This window comes from Lynx rufus, unplaced genomic scaffold (assembly GCF_022079265.1).
Source record: "Lynx rufus isolate CCGP_SWC_20201006 ecotype Redwood Valley unplaced genomic scaffold, mLynRuf1.p SCAF_5, whole genome shotgun sequence".
Lineage (NCBI taxonomy): Eukaryota > Metazoa > Chordata > Mammalia > Carnivora > Felidae > Lynx > Lynx rufus.
The window spans coordinates 157,437,274-157,454,988 of record NW_025814867.1 but is presented as its reverse complement, the minus strand read 5'-3'; the positions used below and the strand labels follow the sequence as shown (position 1 = coordinate 157,454,988).

At 49.4% G+C, this 17,715-nt stretch overlaps 1 protein-coding gene across 1 annotated transcript in view; it reads left to right on the top strand.

Moving 5' to 3' along the window:
- The window catches only part of UBE2G2 (ubiquitin conjugating enzyme E2 G2), a 40,359-nt gene that overhangs the window by 16,161 nt on the left and 6,483 nt on the right, over nt 1-17,715 (top strand). The window contains exons 2-4 of the mRNA XM_047099309.1: nt 1,140-1,175; nt 1,270-1,315; nt 16,343-16,461. Coding sequence (XP_046955265.1) covers nt 1,140-1,175; nt 1,270-1,315; nt 16,343-16,461 — 201 coding nt within the window. The remainder of the gene's footprint in view (nt 1-1,139; nt 1,176-1,269; nt 1,316-16,342; nt 16,462-17,715) is intronic.

Sequence of the window (17,715 nt, the reverse complement as noted above, 5' to 3'; positions counted from 1 at the left end):
GGTTCTCGCATGCTACAGGTCTGCACGGCTTTTAAAAACTTACCTGTATGTGTTTCCTAGTAGAGTTGACGTCTTTTTAAGATTGTTCTAGTTTGCTCATACACAGAAACCCATTCAGTCACATGTCTGGACCTCGTAGTCAGCAGTGTTGGCAAACTCACTTCTTCTAGTGTATCTTCTGATTCTTTTGGACTTTGGGCGTATGTGACGTGGCATCTGTGAGTAGCGATGGTTTTACTTCCACTTTTCGGAACCTTACGGCTTGTAGTTATTTGGCAAGGGTTTGGCAATTTTATGGCCCTTCAGAGAACCAGTTTTTGGTTTTGTCTGTCTGTCTGTTTCTTGCCACATCAGCGATGTCTTGGGCGCCTGGGCCCGACAGGAAGTGCATCTCTGGCCCGATTGCCTACTCCCGGGTGGCCACCCTTCTTGCCCAGGACCGTTCTTCTCTCGTCACTCGTCCGCGTCTGTGTGCGGGTTTGGGTTCACTCTGGAGCCTTCCACATAGAGGACGAGGAGGCCAGGGCTTGGGACGGCGTTTCTCGGTGGCGGGGCTGGGCCTCAGTCTCTCGGCGGCCACTGGTCTTCGGCGGTTGCCGAAGTGCCGCCTGCTTGCTTCTTCCTACTTTCGTTCTCGGTGCTCGGGCCTGACGCTCCGTGGGGTGCCACGTCGGGGGCTCACAGATTGAGTAGAGTGGCGCCGGGGACCGACAGCTGTGCCGTGCGTGCTCCGAGTCCTGGTTCACGAGCGCCGGTCGGTCCCTCGTTGCTCACGCTCAGAAGGGCCCGTGCCGCCGCTCACAGCGCCAGGAAGCACCATCCGGTCGGAAAACTGGACGCTGTGCTTGACGTGTGAAGTTGAATCGAAACAACCGGCAGGGGTATTTTTGAAAGATAATTGACCCCTTCGGTTTCTTCCTTTGTCAGATGAAAGGGTTTATAGCTCCAAAATTCTACGTTTTGCTGCCGTAAAGAGCCGCGTACATAGTCGTTGTCGGAAACGTAACGGGAATAGGCGTTCACTTTGGACAAACGGGGTTTTAATCTGTTAATGTATATACTCCACAGTTGTCGTTTGGTTAGAATGCCAGCCTGATACTCATTCTGTTTCATAACGCTTTTGCTTTTTCATTTTGTAGAACTGACGCTGAATCCTCCGGAAGGAATTGTGGCGGGTAAGGCACTAAAGTTAGCTTCTTTGTAATTTACTTCTAATTGCCAAAGTGGCCTTCTAAGTTAATTGTGGAAAATTTTTTTTGTTTTTTGCAGGTCCCATGAACGAAGAGAATTTCTTTGAGTGGGAGGCGCTGATCATGTAAGTTAGTTATATGTGCTGTTAGTTTCCAAGACGTTATTGGACATCAGAGCCCGGAATCCAGCTAGCAGCAGGGCTGTGCTCAGAAGTCTCCATTCGAAGAAAAGGCTTCACGCGCCTGTTAAATTGAGCTCTTTTTTAATCTGCTGGTCTGAGTAGAAAACAGCAGAGACGTATATCCCGAGAAATGAAAATGTTTCCTGAGAGTCAATAAAAAAGTTTTGTTGTACTTATATTTGCAGAGTTTTAAAATAATAAGTGTTGAATGTTGAGTGGCAGTGCTGGGTTAGCCTCAAACGGTATCGGTGGCTTTGACTTCGGGAAGTCCCTAGGAGCCCACGGGTTTTTTTTGGTTTATTTTTTTTAAACATGTATTCATCTTTTGAGAGAGCGAGAGAGAGACAGAGCACCAGCGGGGGAGGAGCAGAGAGACAGAGACAGAGACAGAATCCGAAGCAGGCTCCAGGCCCGAGCTTTCAGCACAGAGCCCGACGCGGGGCTCGAACCCACGAATTGTGAGATCATAACCTGAGCTGAAGTCAGATGCTTAGCTGAGCCACGCAGGTGCCCCAAAGCCTGCAGCTTTGAAGGGGGAAAGGCCCCCGGGGTGGGGAGGGGAAGGTCCCTTGGGTGCAGGTGAGCCTCCGGCCTGCCCCCTGTGCACCTGCGCTTTCCTCTTCCTCCTGCTCTGTCTCCATTCAGCCCCTCCTCTGCTACTGCTTTCTTCCTGTGCGTTGCATGGCCTTCCATTGTCCCTGACCCCAAGACGTGGCTTTGTTCTAAGGAGAGCAGTGCCACTCCTGGCCCTGTTCTAGAAAGATCCTGACTGGATCTCGTGATCTTTCACCTGGTGATGTTGCTTAGAGCCGCAAATGGACCCCCTATTCTAGAGTGTTCCAGGGCCCTGTGAGCCAGGCCCTTCGATTGCCTTCTGTCCACTTCAGATGTACATTTTTGACCATTCTTAGATTTACTGTATTTTCAAATATACATGGTTAAGTAAAAGTTAGGAAGTTGGGATTTATCCTCAGTCTCTCAGGTTTCTCTTCGGTACGATGAGACCTCTCAGGTGGCCAGCATGTGTCGAGGCTTGGTTCTGGGGGGTTGAGACGTGCTCTCGGGAGGGACCGGGGCTGTGGCCGCACACGTCCTCGCTCTGTCTGCGTGTGCCCGTTGCGTCCGCCACGCGAGTTCTTACTGCTTCCCGTGTTCGAGAACCACATTGCTGGCAAGTGTTGTCTGCGGAGGTGAGATGATATGGAAATGGATGAGAAAAGGAGGCTTTTCTGATAAGCAGGATATTTAAAAATCATCAGTAAACATTGTCCAGAGGAAATACAGCACGCCTAACATTCCCTGATAATTTGTAATACCCTGATCGCTTGGGCCTGTGGTACCCAGTTTTTCCTGTGTTTAAATGTTTCTGGCATGGGGACGTCTTTACAGCCTATCTGGGTACGTAAAAGGGTGTTGTAGCTTTTGTCCCCTAAAGCAATTCTAAACGGGACGGGGCGTCTCCTGGTCGGCAGCGTCCCGCGTCTAATGGGACATGGCATTATCTGCTGTGTCGGCTGTAGGTCCTTTGATTTTTAAGGAGACGGGAGATTACATCATAGGAACGTGATTTGTCACCGCCATTTTTCACGTACCGTGTCATGTGTGTCGTCTCTGTGCTAACGTGGACACAGGTGCACGGGTTCCTGTCAGTGGACCCCCCGTCTTACACGACACTGGCCTCTGCACATCAGCAGACTCCTTTAGAAGCCCTTTAAGGGACACGTCAGGCCCTCGGAATGGTTTCTGAAAAGGTGTTTGTTAAAACCTGTTAGCATAACCGTTACTAACTTTAGATCAACACTGTAAAACGAATATTTTGAAAACCCGTGTTAGCAGTTAGATGCAAAGGCAGCAAAAGCAAAAAGTAAGCAAGTAGGATTGTGTCAAACGAGGAAGCTTCTGCTCAGCAAAGGAAACCACCAACAGAAGGAAGAGGGAGCCTATTTGCAAATCACCTGTCTGATTAGGGCTAATACGCAAACTATAGAAGCGCCTCGTACACCTCAAAAGCAAAAAGAGAAACAGTCTGATTAAACAGTGGGCAGAGGATCTGAACAGACATTTTTCTAAGCAAGGCCTCCGGACGGCCGACGGGTCCATGGAGAGATGCTCAACGTCACTCATCACCAAGGGAAAGCAAGTCAAAACCTCAGCGAGATTCCGCCTCACACCGGTCAGAGTAGAATGGCTGTCACCAAAAAGACGAGAAATCCGAAGTGTCGGTGAGGGTGTGGAGGAGGAGGAGCCCTCGTGCGCTGCTGGTGGGAACGCACACCGGGGCAGCCGCCGTGGAAGACCGAACGGCGGTTCCTCAGACAGTGAAAACGAGAGCCACCCTTCCAGCCGGCAGTTCTGCTTCTGGGCTTTATCCGAGAGAAGGAAACCACCGTTCAAAAGGACGTCTGTACCCCCGTGTGTACCGCAGCGTTACGTGCGACACCCGAGGCACGGAAGCGGCCTGAGTTGGTGTCCATCGGTGGATGAATGGATGGAGGACACTGGGGTGCGTGAGATGGGCAGAGGCGGACAGAAGGTACCGCGTCCCGGCTGCAGGCGGGTCCCGGACGTGCTGCCGTCACCGACCTCGTGGTGCGTGTTGGAGAGTCTCCAAGACGGTAACTCTTGCGAGTTGTCGCAAGAAAAAGATGGGTGGCTTTGTGTGGCGACGGATGTTCCCTGGCCTCACTGGGGTGACCGCGTTGCAGCGTCTACGGATCCGGAGTCCTCGCGCCCCACGCCTGGAACAGAATGCTCCCTGTCAGGCCTCGGTTTAAAGGGAGGTGATGAAGCTTTCTCAGCTGGAGCGCTTTTGTGTTTGAACGGGGCTTTTGCCTTCGTGTGGGATTCCCCTGCTCCAGGGTCTGCTGAGCCTGTGGGTCTTGGTCCTGTTCCAGACCCTTTTACAAACAAGAGGCCGTTTACAAATGTACTTAAAACATCTATTAAGGAATTAACTGTCCTCCCGGCGATTGGTCTCACCCTGCTTTTTGGCAGACAGCTGGCTGGATTCCACTCCTCAGTGATAGCTCTGCTCTGCTTTCTTTTTATTCTTTGATTGTCTGCAGAGTTTCTTTGTGCGCCGGCGTTTCTAAACCCGTACCTGCCCCGTTTTCTGGGAGGCAGGGTGCCTCCGGCTTTGCCGCCCTGCTCCTCTGCCGGGCCTCCGTCTCTTGTCAGTGGTGCGGTGGGGAAAACCGCTTTTCAGGGGCTCGGGCCACAAGCACGGGGTGCCCGTTCTATTAGGGTTCCCGTCTGAGGACGCGGGTGCATCCTTGGTGACCCCAGATCTCCCCCCGAGAGAATGGGAGGGAGGGTGTAGGATGGGTGCGGGAGAGCTAAACGATAAAATTGCCCCCGCCGCTTCTTTGATTGAAAGTAGAAGGCAACCCCGATGGCTTTTGGCTGAGCCGAACGGCCAAGAAGGGGGCTGGGGCTGCTGGCCTCAGATGAACAGACGTGGGGGACACTGCTCGTAATTTGTGTCGAGAGCGGTCTGACCCGGCAGCCCCAGCCTTGGGGGTCTCTTCAGCAGATGGTGTTCTGAAGATCTCTGCGTGAGGTTCATTTCTGCATGCACTGCAGTAATTAGAAAATGGAAACAACACTGTCCGACATAGTTTATGAAACATCCGTACTGCCCAACGTCGGAATGCCGTGTAACACCGACAAGGTTTGGGCAGAATCTCCATGCTGGCCCAGAAAGGCGTCCATCGCGTGTCATTGGGTGGACAGAGCAGATTAGGGAACAGCGGGCCTGGACCAGTGCCGTCCGTGGGGATGATTTCCCGCCCCCGGGACACTCAGTGGCATCTGGAGATAGTTGTGGTTGTCACAGCTGGGGGACTAGGGGAGTCCACTGCCAGTGTCTGGGGGGAGCCGCGGAGCACCTCGCCGCGCAGACAGCACAGGCCCGTCGGGCCCAAGATGCCGGTGCTGAGGTCGAGAAACAAGTTTTGCCTGTATTAGGTGTATAAGTTGAAGATTCTGGTGATTTTATAGTTTTGAGGCCATTCCCACAACAGTTTTACAGCATTTCCTGAAAGGTCTTCGGGCCCCCGGTCAGTCCCCATTCCCACCCTGAGCCGTGGGCAGCCTCTCTTCCTTTTGACCCTCGAGATGGGCGGTCCCCGGACTTCTCCTGCAGATGGAATTATAAAGCAGCCAGTCTTGCGTGTCCGGCTTCTTTCACCCTCCTGTGCATTTGCGATTCTGTCCCCTTGCTGCGGGTGTCACTCCTTCGTCTTTGCCACTGACCCCAGCCTCTGGGGGGACGGGCCGCACCTTCCTCCCCACCCGCCAGGCGAGGGGCCTTTGGCCGCTGTGACCAGCGCTGCTGCGGTCCCTCGCGTACCGCGTGGACCCCGTTGTCGCTGTCTGAGCATCGCTGGGTCCACGGGAGTGGAGGTGCCGTGACACAGAGTAAGCTGATGTTTTAATGTCTCAAGAAACTGCCAGGCCGTCTTCCAGAGTAGGTCAGACTTTTACGTTGCCACCAGCACGGATGAGGGCTCCCTCACCCACGCCTGCCCTGGGCGTGAGGCCACACCTCACCTTGGATTTGACCTGCGTTTTCTAAGGACTAATGGTGTTGAGCATCTCTTCATGGGCTTATTAGCCATTCATGTATCTTTGGTGAACTTGAGAGGTTTTGCCCATTTTTAATTGGCTTGTCTTCTTTTTCTTAATTTAATTTTATCATTATAAAAATATTTATTTTTGACACACAGAGAGAGAGAACAAGCAGGGCCAGAGAGAGAGAGGGAGACAGAGAATCTGAAGCAGGCTCTGAGCTGTCAGTGCAGATCCTCATGTGGGGCTCGAACCCACAAACCGTGAGATCATGTGGATTGCCGTCTTTTTGAGTCCTAAGAGTTCTTTATATATTTTGGATGCAAGGCCTTTATCAGACCCGTGATTTTCATGTTTTCTTCCAGTCTGCAGCTTTCCTGGTCGTCGTCTTAATGGAGCCTCTTGAAGCTCAAAGGTTTTAATTTTGATGAAGTGCAACCTCAATGTTTTTCTCTTGTGGGCCATGCTTTTGGTGTTGCATACCCAGGGTTAAAAGGGTTTCCGTTTTGTATTTGTGGTTCTTCTATTGACCTTTTAAATTTTGATCCATCTTGGGCTGATTTTTTTTTTCAATATATGAAATTTATTGTCAGATTGGTTTCCATACAACACCCAGTGCTCATCCCAAAAGGTGCCCTCCTCAATACCCATCACCCACCCTCCCCTCCCTCCCACCCCCCATCAACCCTCAGTTTGTTCTCAGTTTTTAACAGTCTCTTATGCTTTGGCTCTCTCCCACTCTAACCTCTTTTTTTTTTTTCCTTCCCCTCCCCCATGGGTTTCTGTTAAGTTTCTCAGGATCCACATAAGAGTGAAACCATATGGTATCTGTCTTTCTCTGTATGGCTTATTTCACTTAGCATCACACTCTCCAGTTCCATCCACGTTGCTACAAAGGGCCATATTTCATTCTTTCTCATTGCCACGTAGTACTCCATTGTGTATATAAACCACAATTTCTTTATCCATTCATCAGTTGGTGGACATTTAGGCTCTTTCCACAATTTGGCTATTGTTGAGAGTGCTGCTATCAACATTGGGGTACAAGTGCCCCTATGCATCAGTACTCCTGTATCCCTTGGGTAGATTCCTAGCAGTGCTATTGCTGGGTCATAGGGTAGGTTTATTTTTAATTTTTTGAGGAACCTCCACACTGTTTTCCAGAGTGGCTGCACCAGTTTGCATTCCCACCAACAGTGCAAGAGGGTTCCCGTGTTTCCACATTCTCACCAGAGTCTATAGTCTCCTGATTTGTTCATTTTGGCCACTCTGACTGGCGTGAGGTGATATCTGAGTGTGGTTTTGATTTGTATTTCCCTGATGAGGAGCGACGTTGAGCATCTTTTCATGTGCCTGTTGGCCATCCGGATGTCTTCTTAAAGCATTTTTTTTTTAAACATTTATTTATTTTTGAGACAGAGAGAGACAGAGCATGAACGGGGAGGGTCAGAGAGAGAGGGAGACACAGAATCTGAAACAGGCTCCAGACTCTGAGCTGTCAGCACAGAGCCTGATGCGGGGCTCGAACTCACAGACCGCGAGATCATGACCTGAGCTGAAGTCGGCCACCCAGGCGCCCCACGGATGTCTTCTTTAGAGAAGTGTCTATTCATGCTTTCTGCCCATTTCTTCACTGGGTTATTTGTTTTTCGGGTGTGGAGTTTAGTGAGCTCTTTATAGATTTTGGATACTAGTCCTTTGTCCGATACGTCATTTGCAAATATCATTTCCCATTCCGTTGGTTGCCTTTTAGTTTTGTTGGTTGTTTCCTTTGCTGTGCAGAAGCTTTTTTATCTTCATAAGGTCTCAGTAGTTCATTTTTGCTTTTAATTCCCTTGCCTTTGGGGATGTGTCAAGTAAGAAATTGCTACGACTGAGGTCAGAGAGGTCTTTTCCTGCTTTCTCCTCTAGGGTTTTGATGGTTTCCTGTCTCACATTCAGGTCCTTTATCCATTTTGAGTTTATTTTTGTGAATGGTGTAAGAAAGTGGTCTAGTTTCAGTCTTCTGCGTGTTGCTGTCCAGTTCTCCCAGCACTATTTGTTAAAGAGACTGTCTTTTTTCCATTGGATGTTCTTTCCTGCTTTGTCAAAGATTAGTTGGCCATACGTTTGTGGGTCTAGTTCTGGGGTTTCTATTCTATTCTATTCTATTCTATTCTATTCTATTCTATTGGTCTATGAGTCTGTTTTTGTGCCAATACCATGCTGTCCTGATGATGACAGCTTTGTAGTAGAGGCTAAAGTCTGGGATTGTGATGCCTCCTGCTTTGGTCTTCTTCAAAATTACTTTGGCTATTCGCGGCCTTTTGTGGTTCCATATGAATTTTAGGATTGCTTGTTCTAGTTTCGAGAAGAATGCTGGTGCAATTTTGATTGGGATTGCATTGAATGTGTAGATAGCTTTGGGTAGTATTGACATTTTGACAATATTTATTCTTCCAATCCATGAGCAGGGAATGTCTTTCCATTTCTTTATATCTTCTTCAACTACCTTCATAAGCTTTCTATAGTTTTCAGCATACAGATCTTTTACATCTTTGGTTAGGTTTATTCCTAGGTATTTTATGCTTCTTGGTGCAGTTGTGAATGGGATCAGTTTCTTTATTTGTCTTTCTGTTGCTTCATTGTTAGTGTATAAGAATGCAACTGATTTCTGTACATTGATTTTGTATCCTGCAACTTTGCTGAATTCATGTATCAGTTCTAGCAGACTTTTGGTGGAGTCTGTCAGATTTTCCATGTATAATATCATGTCATCTGCAAAAAGTGAAAGCTTGACTTCTTCTTTGCCAATTTTGATGCCTTTGATTTCCCTTTGTTTTCTGATTGCTGATGCTAGAACTTCCCGCACTATGTTAAACAACAGTGGTGAGAGTGGACATCCCTGTCGTGTTCCTGATCTCAGGGAAAAAGCTCTCAGTTTTTCCTCATTGAGGATGATGTTAGCTGTGGGCTTTTCATAAATGGCTTTTATGATCTTTAAGTATGTTCCTTTTGATCCCGACTTTATCGAGGGTTTTTAAGAAAGGTTGCTGAATTTCGTCAAATGCCTTTTCTGCATCGATTGACAGGATCATATGGTTCTTTTCTTTTATTAATGTGATGTATCACGTTGATTGATTTGCGAATGTTGAACCAGCCCTGCATCCCAGGAATGAATCCCAGTTGATCATGGTGAATAATTCTTTATATATGCTGTAGAATTCGATTTGCTAGTATCTTATTGAGAATTTTTGCATCCATATTCACCAGGGTATTGGCCTGTAGTTCTCTTTTTTTTAACGGGTCTCTGTCTGGTTTAGGAATCAAAGTAATACTGGCTTCATAGAATGAGTCTGGAAGTTTTCCTTCCCTTTCTATTTTTTGGAATAGCTTGAGAAGGATAGGTATTAACTCTGCTTTAAATGTCTGGTAGAACTCCCCTGGCAAGCCATCTGGTCCTGGACTCTTATTTGTTGGGAGATTTTTTTTAAAGTTTTTTTTTTTTTTTTTTTTAATTTTTTTTTCAACGTTTATTTATTTTTGGGACAGAGAGAGACAGAGCATGAACGGGGGAGGGGCAGAGAGAGAAGGAGACACAGAATCGGAAACAGGCTCCAGGCTCTGAGCCATCAGCCCAGAGCCCGACGCGGGGCTCGAACTCACGGACCGCGAGATCGTGACCTGGCTGAAGTCGGACGCTTAACCGACTGCGCCACCCAGGCGCCCCTTGTTGGGAGATTTTTGATGACTGATTCAATTTCTTCGCTGGTTATGAGTCTGTTCAAGCTTTCTATTTCCTCCTGATTGAGTTTTGGAAGCGTGTGGGTGTTTAGGAATTTGTCCATTTCTTCCAGGTTGTCCAGTTTGTTGGCATATAATTTTCATAGTATTCCCTGATAATTGCTTGTATCTCTGAGGGATTGGTTTTAATAATTCCATTTTCATTCATGATTTTATCTATTTGGGTCATCTCCCTTTTCTTTTTGAGAAACCTGGCTAGAGGTTTGTCAATTTTGTTTATTTTTTCAAAAAACCAACTCTTGGTTTCGTTGATCTGCTCTACAGTTTTTTTAGATTCTATATTGTTTATTTCTGCTCTGATCTTTATTATTTCTCTTCTTCTGCTGGGTTTAGGCTGCCTTTGCTGTTCTGCTTCTATTTCCTTTAGGTGTGCTGTTAGATTTTGTATTTGGGGTTTTTCTTGTTTCTTGAGATAGGCCTGGATTGCAATGTATTTTCCTCTCAGGACTGCCTTCGCTGCGTCCCAAAGCGTTTGGATTGTTGTATTTTCATTTTCGTTTGTTTCCATATATTTTTTAATTTCTTCTCTAATTGCCTGGTTGACCCATTCATTCTTTAGTCGGGTGTTCTTTAACCTCCATGCTTTTGGAGGTTTTCCAGACTTTTTCTTGTGGTTGATTTCAAGCTTCATCGCATTGTGGTCTGAAAGTATGCATGGTATGATTTCAATTCTTGTAAACTTATGAAGGGCTGTTTTGTGACCCAGTATGTGATCTATCTTGGAGAACGTTCCATGTGCACTCGAGAAGAAAGTATATTCTCTTGCTTTGGGATGCAGAGTTCTAAATATATCTGTCAAGTCCATCTGATCCAATGTATCATTCAGGGCCCTTGTTTCTCTATTGACCGTGTGTCTAGATGATCTATCCATTTCTGTAAGTGGAGTGTTAAAGTCCCCTGCAATTACCACATCCTTATCAATAAGGTTGCTTATGTTTGTGAGTAATTGTTTTATATATTTGGGGGCTCCCGTGTTCGGCGCATAGGCATTTATAATTGTTAGCTCTTCCTGATGGGTAGACCCTGTAATTATTGTATGATGCCCTTCTTCATCTCTTGTTACACATCTTGGGCTGATTTTGGATATGGCGCCAGGTAGGAGTCCAAAGTCATTCATTTGCGTTAGGCTTTCTGATTGCCTTGATGCCATTTGTTGAAAAGGAAACCCTTTCTGCATTGAATTGCCACGGCGCCTAGGTCAAACATGACCATAAATGTAGGGGTGTATGTTTCGGCTCTGAGTTCTGTTCCCTCGAGCTGGGCCCATCCTTGGACCGCTACCGCACAGTCTCTGTTCTTGTAGCTTCCCGGTAAGTTTTGGAATTGGAAAGTGCAAGTCCTCTGATTTTGTTCTTCTTTTTCAAGATTGTTTTGCCTGTTCCCGGGTCCCTTGCAATTCCATCTGAATTTTAAGATCGGCTTCTCAATTTCTGCAGGGAAGCCAGCTGGCATTTTGATAGGGATTGTGTGGATGAGGACTTTGACAGCCTTGAGCGTTCTCATCCGGGCATGTGGCATGTCTCTCCATTTAGTGAGGTCTTTGAGAATTCCTCTCAGCAGTGCAATGATACATTTTTAATTTGAAAAACCCAACTTTGTGGATGAAGGTATGTGGGTTTATGCACATGGAGACAGGCTTGGAGAACCCACACTTACCTGTGTCTGCCTTGGGGAGGCGATTCCGGAGGGAGCGGAGTTTTCTATACTTCACGTATTTGACTGTTTTCCAAGATATGTTTCTCTAGTTAAAGTCCATTCATGTTGTAAAAGTTGTGTGTCAGAATTGACTATGAAATTCTTGTAACGATGGACTTATTTAGTGTGCTTTTAATATAGTTCAAGCATATCTGATTGCAAGTTTTCAGAGACGTCCGTATCACAAAACAGAACAAAATACACCAAACCCAGGGTATGACCGCAGCCTCCTTCTGGACAGATTGAATCCGAGAAGACTATATGGGAGAGAACCCGAGTTTGCTACTGCCATGGTTTCCCAAGGCTGAGGCCACCTGTCCTGTCCCCGTCCTTCCCGCGCTTCTCACCGTTGGTTTTGTACCTGGGAATTAGTGGGCAGCACAGAGCACAAGAAAAAAACAAAAACAAAAACGCAACAAACCCGCCATCTGGGTCGATCCCAGAGACCCCCCTGGGCGCCTGCTTCTGGGCGGCCGAGCCCACCTGCTTCTTCCCCCGGGGCGCTCCCTGCCGGTTGTGCTCCCTACGGCACCTGCTGTCTGTCCTGCTGGCGGCCCGCGACCGGGTCCCTCCCTGCTCACTTTGCCGTGGCGAGGGGCCTTCCTGTAGCTGGCGCTCCTCCCGCACTTGCCTGGCTTGAAGCCCAGTGGCCGGAAGTACAGGCCGGGAGCTCGGCCTTCAAGAGTGCCCCGCACGGGTGTGTGGCCAGCCTCCTGCCCGGGTGAGCGGGGGGTGCCGACTGTGGAGCGTGAGGGCAGGAGGGACGTGGCTCCCCTCCTGGCCCGCCTGCTGGGTGCCCTGTGCACGTTCAGCAGCCTGAGGGCCACGGGGACCCATCCCTTGCCAATGGAGGGTGTCTCTGAAGCAGTGGACCTTTCCCTCTTAGGCCTCAGGTGGTCGTGACTTTGGGGAATAATCGTCCCTTGGTAATCCAGTTCAAGTCCAAGTGCTAACGAGTGGTTTACAGTCTCCATTACTTAGAGCCTTGTCATACGTGTGTCGTATGTATTGTCCTTGTGCCGTGACGGACTTGGAAAGGAGAACAGGCAGCTTCTTCAGCACCTGCCACAGCCGAGTGACGTGCAGGCCGCCGTCCTGGAACGCGCCCTGTGGGCACACGGCTCACTCACACCCGGACACACCTGGGTTGCTCTGCCGAGCCCGCTGGTCTCCCTGTGCCTTCAGCGTGCTGCCTGCAGCATCTGTTGTTATCCGGACGCGCTTTGAAGTGGAAAGTAAGGAACGACGGTTTTCGTTTTAATTTAGTGTCTGAGACTAAAGGAGCATCTCTCCGATTTTCACGGACTCTGCAAGTAACAGCGTTTTCGACGGTGCGTGATTGCTGGTGTCACGTGGCCCTGGGCGCAGGGCGGGTCAGGCAGTTGCCCCCTCGGTACTTGCTGGGTATGTAATTCACCCAGGCCAGCAAATCAGAGCGAGCTGTCGGACGTGCGGTGTCCTTTCCGGAGCAGAGCGCACGCGTCACGCTCTGCTCTGATTCTGGTCTCAGGAAGTGAAAGTACTTCCTTCAGGAACGGCGTAGCCATTATTTTAATTGGTGGACAGCAGTTGGCAGCCTTTGAAGAGTTCCGTTTGCTTTAGATAAATCTGTTTCCTTTCGTCTTGTACTTTCCTTTTTCTCACCTGAGGATTTGTGAGACGAGGCCTTCAGCGAGAGAGAGGGGGGCTGCCTGGAGCGGGGGCGCCAGGATTTGTCCAGAGAGCGCACCGGCTCTGTCTGGGTGTCGTTTCGGGAGTCAGCCCGGTGGCGTTTTCCGGAGTCGGCAGGCACGCCCCTGCACACGCGGGCCCCCTGCCTGCTTGGCCCAGGCAGCGGGGCGGCCTGGAGAAGGAAGCCCTGGTTTCAAACCAGTAGCCGACCGGGGACATTTGAAAACTGCTTTGATGCTTGAGATGTGGGAGCGCTTCAGGAAATGTTTGGTCGCGCTCCTGAGGCCACGGATGACCCAGTGGGCTCTTTTAATGTTGAAGAAAGCCCTATCGTGAGAAATGCAGCCCCGAGCAAATTCCGTTCGGTTCATTCCAAAACGCCACCCAGACGTCGTTCCCTCTTCTGACTCGGACGTTCCAGAAGTACTGAGGCGCGTGGGCAGGCGTTCCCGACGAGGACGGGGTTCCTTTCTAGGGGAGCGTCCGCCCAGCCTCCCAGGTTAGCCGTTCAAACTGCCTTCTACCCCGGACCTCAGCTCTGCCATCCGCTCGTCGAGCCTCCCAGCTTTGCCTCCTGGGCAGTGGGGGGGGGGGGGGGGGTGGCGTGAGCGCCACCCTTCTGGGCACCTTCCGTCGGGGGCCTGGGGACGATGAAAGGGGGTGCTCATCGGCTGCCTGGGGCTACTCTACCAGAAGACGTGCGTGGTGGTCTCCTCCTCGGTCTGTGCCGGGCCCGCGTGCAGAGGAAGGGGCCTCCAGGACGTCTGTTCAGGGCGCGCGGGGCGGCCTGGGACCGCCTCGTCCGGCAGCCAGGCGGTGGCGGCGTTGGCTCCCCGTGCCGCCTGCAGGCCCTGCCCTGGACGGACACCGTCCCGGCACCGGAGCCGGCCCGGCCCCACACTCGACCCTCTTCACGTGGCTTCGCCTGTCCTGCTTTGACGCCAGGGCTCTGGGCGCTGTCGTGACCCCCTCCCCACCGTTTCACTACGGTTTCTCCAAAAAGTAGCAAGGACGCAGCTTTCAGAATCATGGTCGGTCTCTTAAGTTGAAAAAAATGGACTCCAAAAAACACTTTTTACCTTGTTCTTTTTTTTTTTTAAGTTTTACTTATTTTGAGATAGAGCATGTGTGTGCATGCCGTTGGGTGAAGAGCAGAGAGAGAGAGAGAGAGAGAGAGAGAATCCCAAGCAGACTCTGCACTCACAGTGCAGAGCCTGATGTGGGGCTTGAACTCACAAACCGTGAGATCGTGACCTGAGCTGAGATCAGACGCTTCACCCACTGCACCACCCAGTTGCCCCCCTCCCCCCTTTAACAGGTCAAACCTTGTTCTTGTTTTGACTGTTTTGCCGCAGCCCGGCCCTCCTTCCCCTGGGACGCAATCCTGGCATCCACTGCGGTGGTGCCAGCGGAAGCTCTGAGTGTCCTCACCAAATGGTAGAGAAGCCCCCTGTGCGGCTTCTTCGGGGATTCTTTGTCTTTTTCCGTCAATTGTGGAGAGAAATACCGTTCACGATATTTGCAAGTTTATTTTACTGAATCGAAATAGTATTATTGACTTAAAATTTGTGCTTTGAAAAAACGATTTTAAAAAAATGAAGGTTGTCTTGGAATAAGCGTATTTCAGTTATCATCTCCCGCGCCACGTCTCGCATTCATCTTGAAAGGCAGCGTGTCGCGCCTCCTGCAGCGACTAGGGCCCGGTCTCCACGCCGTGTTGGCGTCGTAGAGCTCGTATTACAGGTCGTAGCTTAGACAGGCACTCAGTCGGGCCCAGCAGCTCACGCGCGGCCGGCTGTCGCCACACATGTTCGGTGTCTTATTTTCGAGGCTTAGGTAACCTGTCAGCCGCTCTAACACGTGTTCCCTAGGGGAGGTTTGTGAGGGGGAGTCTTTCTGTCTTGAGCTGGGGCTCTGCCTCTCTGCTGCCCTGTCGTGCACACGGGCCAGGAAATAATGTTAATTTACACATACGGTTTTAAAATCTGACGGGGCTCAGAAGTGGTTTATTCCATTTCTGCCATTTTCCACGTGATGAGGCCGTAAAGCCAGGCAGACAGGCGTGCCGGTGACTGTGTGGCGCGGGCCGCGTGACAGGCACCCAGTGCAGGCCCACGGGTCAGGGCTGGCCGTGCGCGTGCACACGCCTGGCTGTGCGCGTGGGCCTGTTGGGGATCACCTGTGTGCTTTTCATCCGGTCCTTGAAGGTTACAGAAACCCCGCTTCTAAGGCACACTTGAGGGCACCTGGGGGGCTCAGTCGGTTAAGCGTCCGACTCTTGGTTTAGGCTCAGGTCATGATCTCACTGTCGTGGGTTTGAGCCCCATGTCGGACTCTGCTTGGGATTCTCTCTCTCTCTTTGCTCCTCCTCCGCTCATGTGCTCTGTTTCTGTCTCAAATAAATAAACTTAAAAAAAATAAGAAAAGTAAAAATAGCCTTCAAAGTAAAAAAAAACTCTTAACCCCTATCATTTAATATGATAGTCTTTCTCTAACGGGCATAATCCATATCCTTACTTGAAGGTGAAATGACGGCGAACATACAGGAAGTTGACAAGGTCCTTGGGTTTTGCAGCTTTGCCCGGAGCCCTCTCCTCCGATCCCGGCTCTAGAGAGGCTCTGTCTGCTGCCCCGCCCTTACCTTCGTGAGCGCAGAACCTGTGCCTGCAGCGTGGTCTCTGTGCTGGTACCTGGGACTCCAGCCAGGTTGGGGCGGGACAGTGAGCGTCATTTTCCACTCAGGAAAACATATCGGCGGGGCACCTGGGTGGCTCAGTCGGTTGAGCGTCCGACTTCGGCTCAGGTCATGGTCTCGCGGTCTGTGAGTTTGAGCCCCACGTGGGGCTCTTTGCTGACGGCTCGGAGCCTGGAGCCTGCTTCGGATTCTGTGTCTCCCTCTCTGTCTCTGCCCCTCCCCTGCTCACATTCTGTTTCTCTCTGTCTCAAAAATAAAGATTAAAAAAAAAAAAAAGAAAAACGTATTGGTTCATCACTGTCATGTATTCATTCATTTACTTGTTTTTAATGTAGAGGAAGAAACTTTCAATATAATTTATTGTCAAGTTGACTGACCTACCGTGTATCCAGTGTGCTCTTGGTTTTGGGGGTACACACCCGTGGTTCATCGCCCACTTGCTCATCGCTGTTACTTAACCTTTCCACACGCGTTTGTGAAACACTAGGAACTTCCTCAGCTGGCCGCTGCAGTGAGACGCCGAGGAAACTACTTGCGCTTGTGTTTCTGTCTTCTAGGGGCCCAGAAGACACCTGTTTTGAGTTTGGTGTATTTCCTGCCATCCTGAGTTTCCCACTGGATTACCCATTAAGTCCCCCAAAGATGAGATTTACCTGCGAGATGTTTCATCCCAACAGTAAGTGCTCTCGGGAGTGGCTTTGATGGCACCGGGCGAGGCACGGGGTTGTGTGCGTGTGACAGGTGCCACGTGGAAGACGTCGTGTGTGTTTTGGACTTCCGTCACTTAGTCACGGTGGGATTGACATCAACCGAAAAGCAGGGTAACGGAGATAAAACAAAATGTGGGCCTAACACTGGGTGCCATTTGACCCGCCCGCTCCTTCCGGTGGGCCGATGAGAGCACGTGAGCGCGGGCGTGCGCAGAGCGCTTTGCGGGCCTCCAGCACGGTGTGGTGTTCGACAGTGGGGGCTGGTCAGAGCAGACTAGGTTTGCAACAACAGATGCCTGGTTAGTCCGTATGTTAGAGCGCTATAGAGAGATTTTAGATGCTCTAGAATAATATTTAATGATATGGAATGGTATTTGGTCTATACCGAATGAGAAAAGCAGGTCACTAATCAGGCTTATTACAGTTTACTTTTTTTTTTAATTTTTTTTAATGTTTATTTATTTTTGAGACAGAGGGAGACGGAGCATGAACAGGGGAGCATCAGAGAGAGAGGGAGACACAGAATCCAAGTCAGGTTCCAGGCTCTGAGCTGTCAGCACAGAGCCCAATGCAGGGCTTGAACTCACGGATGGTGAGATCGTGACCTGAGCCGAAGTTGGACGCTTAACCGACTGAGCCACCCAGGCGCCCCTACAGTTTACTTTTTTGAAAAAAAATTCACATGTAAATATGTATAACTGGAAGTATAACACGAAAATGTTGAAAGTGATTCTCTTTCCATAATGGGATCTCTTTTTGATTTGTTTTTGGTTAATCTTTTTTCTAAAAGAAACGCATGTTTTAAGAAGAGGGGAAAATACGGTCACCAAAGAAATTCATTGGACTTAAGTTGGAAAAGTGTCTAGTAGCAGGAATTGGAATTCCTCAATAGCTGTGGTTTTTATTCCTGGAGAATTAGTAAGAAAATATGTTGTATTTTAAGTGATCATATTCGGGTAATATTCCTCTTTATAAATGATTAATTTTACTAAAAATCGTGATCTTAATAGTTGAGAAGAAAAGTAAGATACACCGTTTTGTGGAAATATTTTATTTGAAACGAATTCCTTTTCCTGTGCTTCTCTGCACATAAGATAGCTGACGGCTAATTGAACTCATGAGAGCATTTCTAGAACTTTCTGAGCCTTTGACACCTCTCAGCTTACAAAGGAGTCCACTTTGCACGGTCTCCCCTGGCCCGCACCTGCGTGGGCACCTCC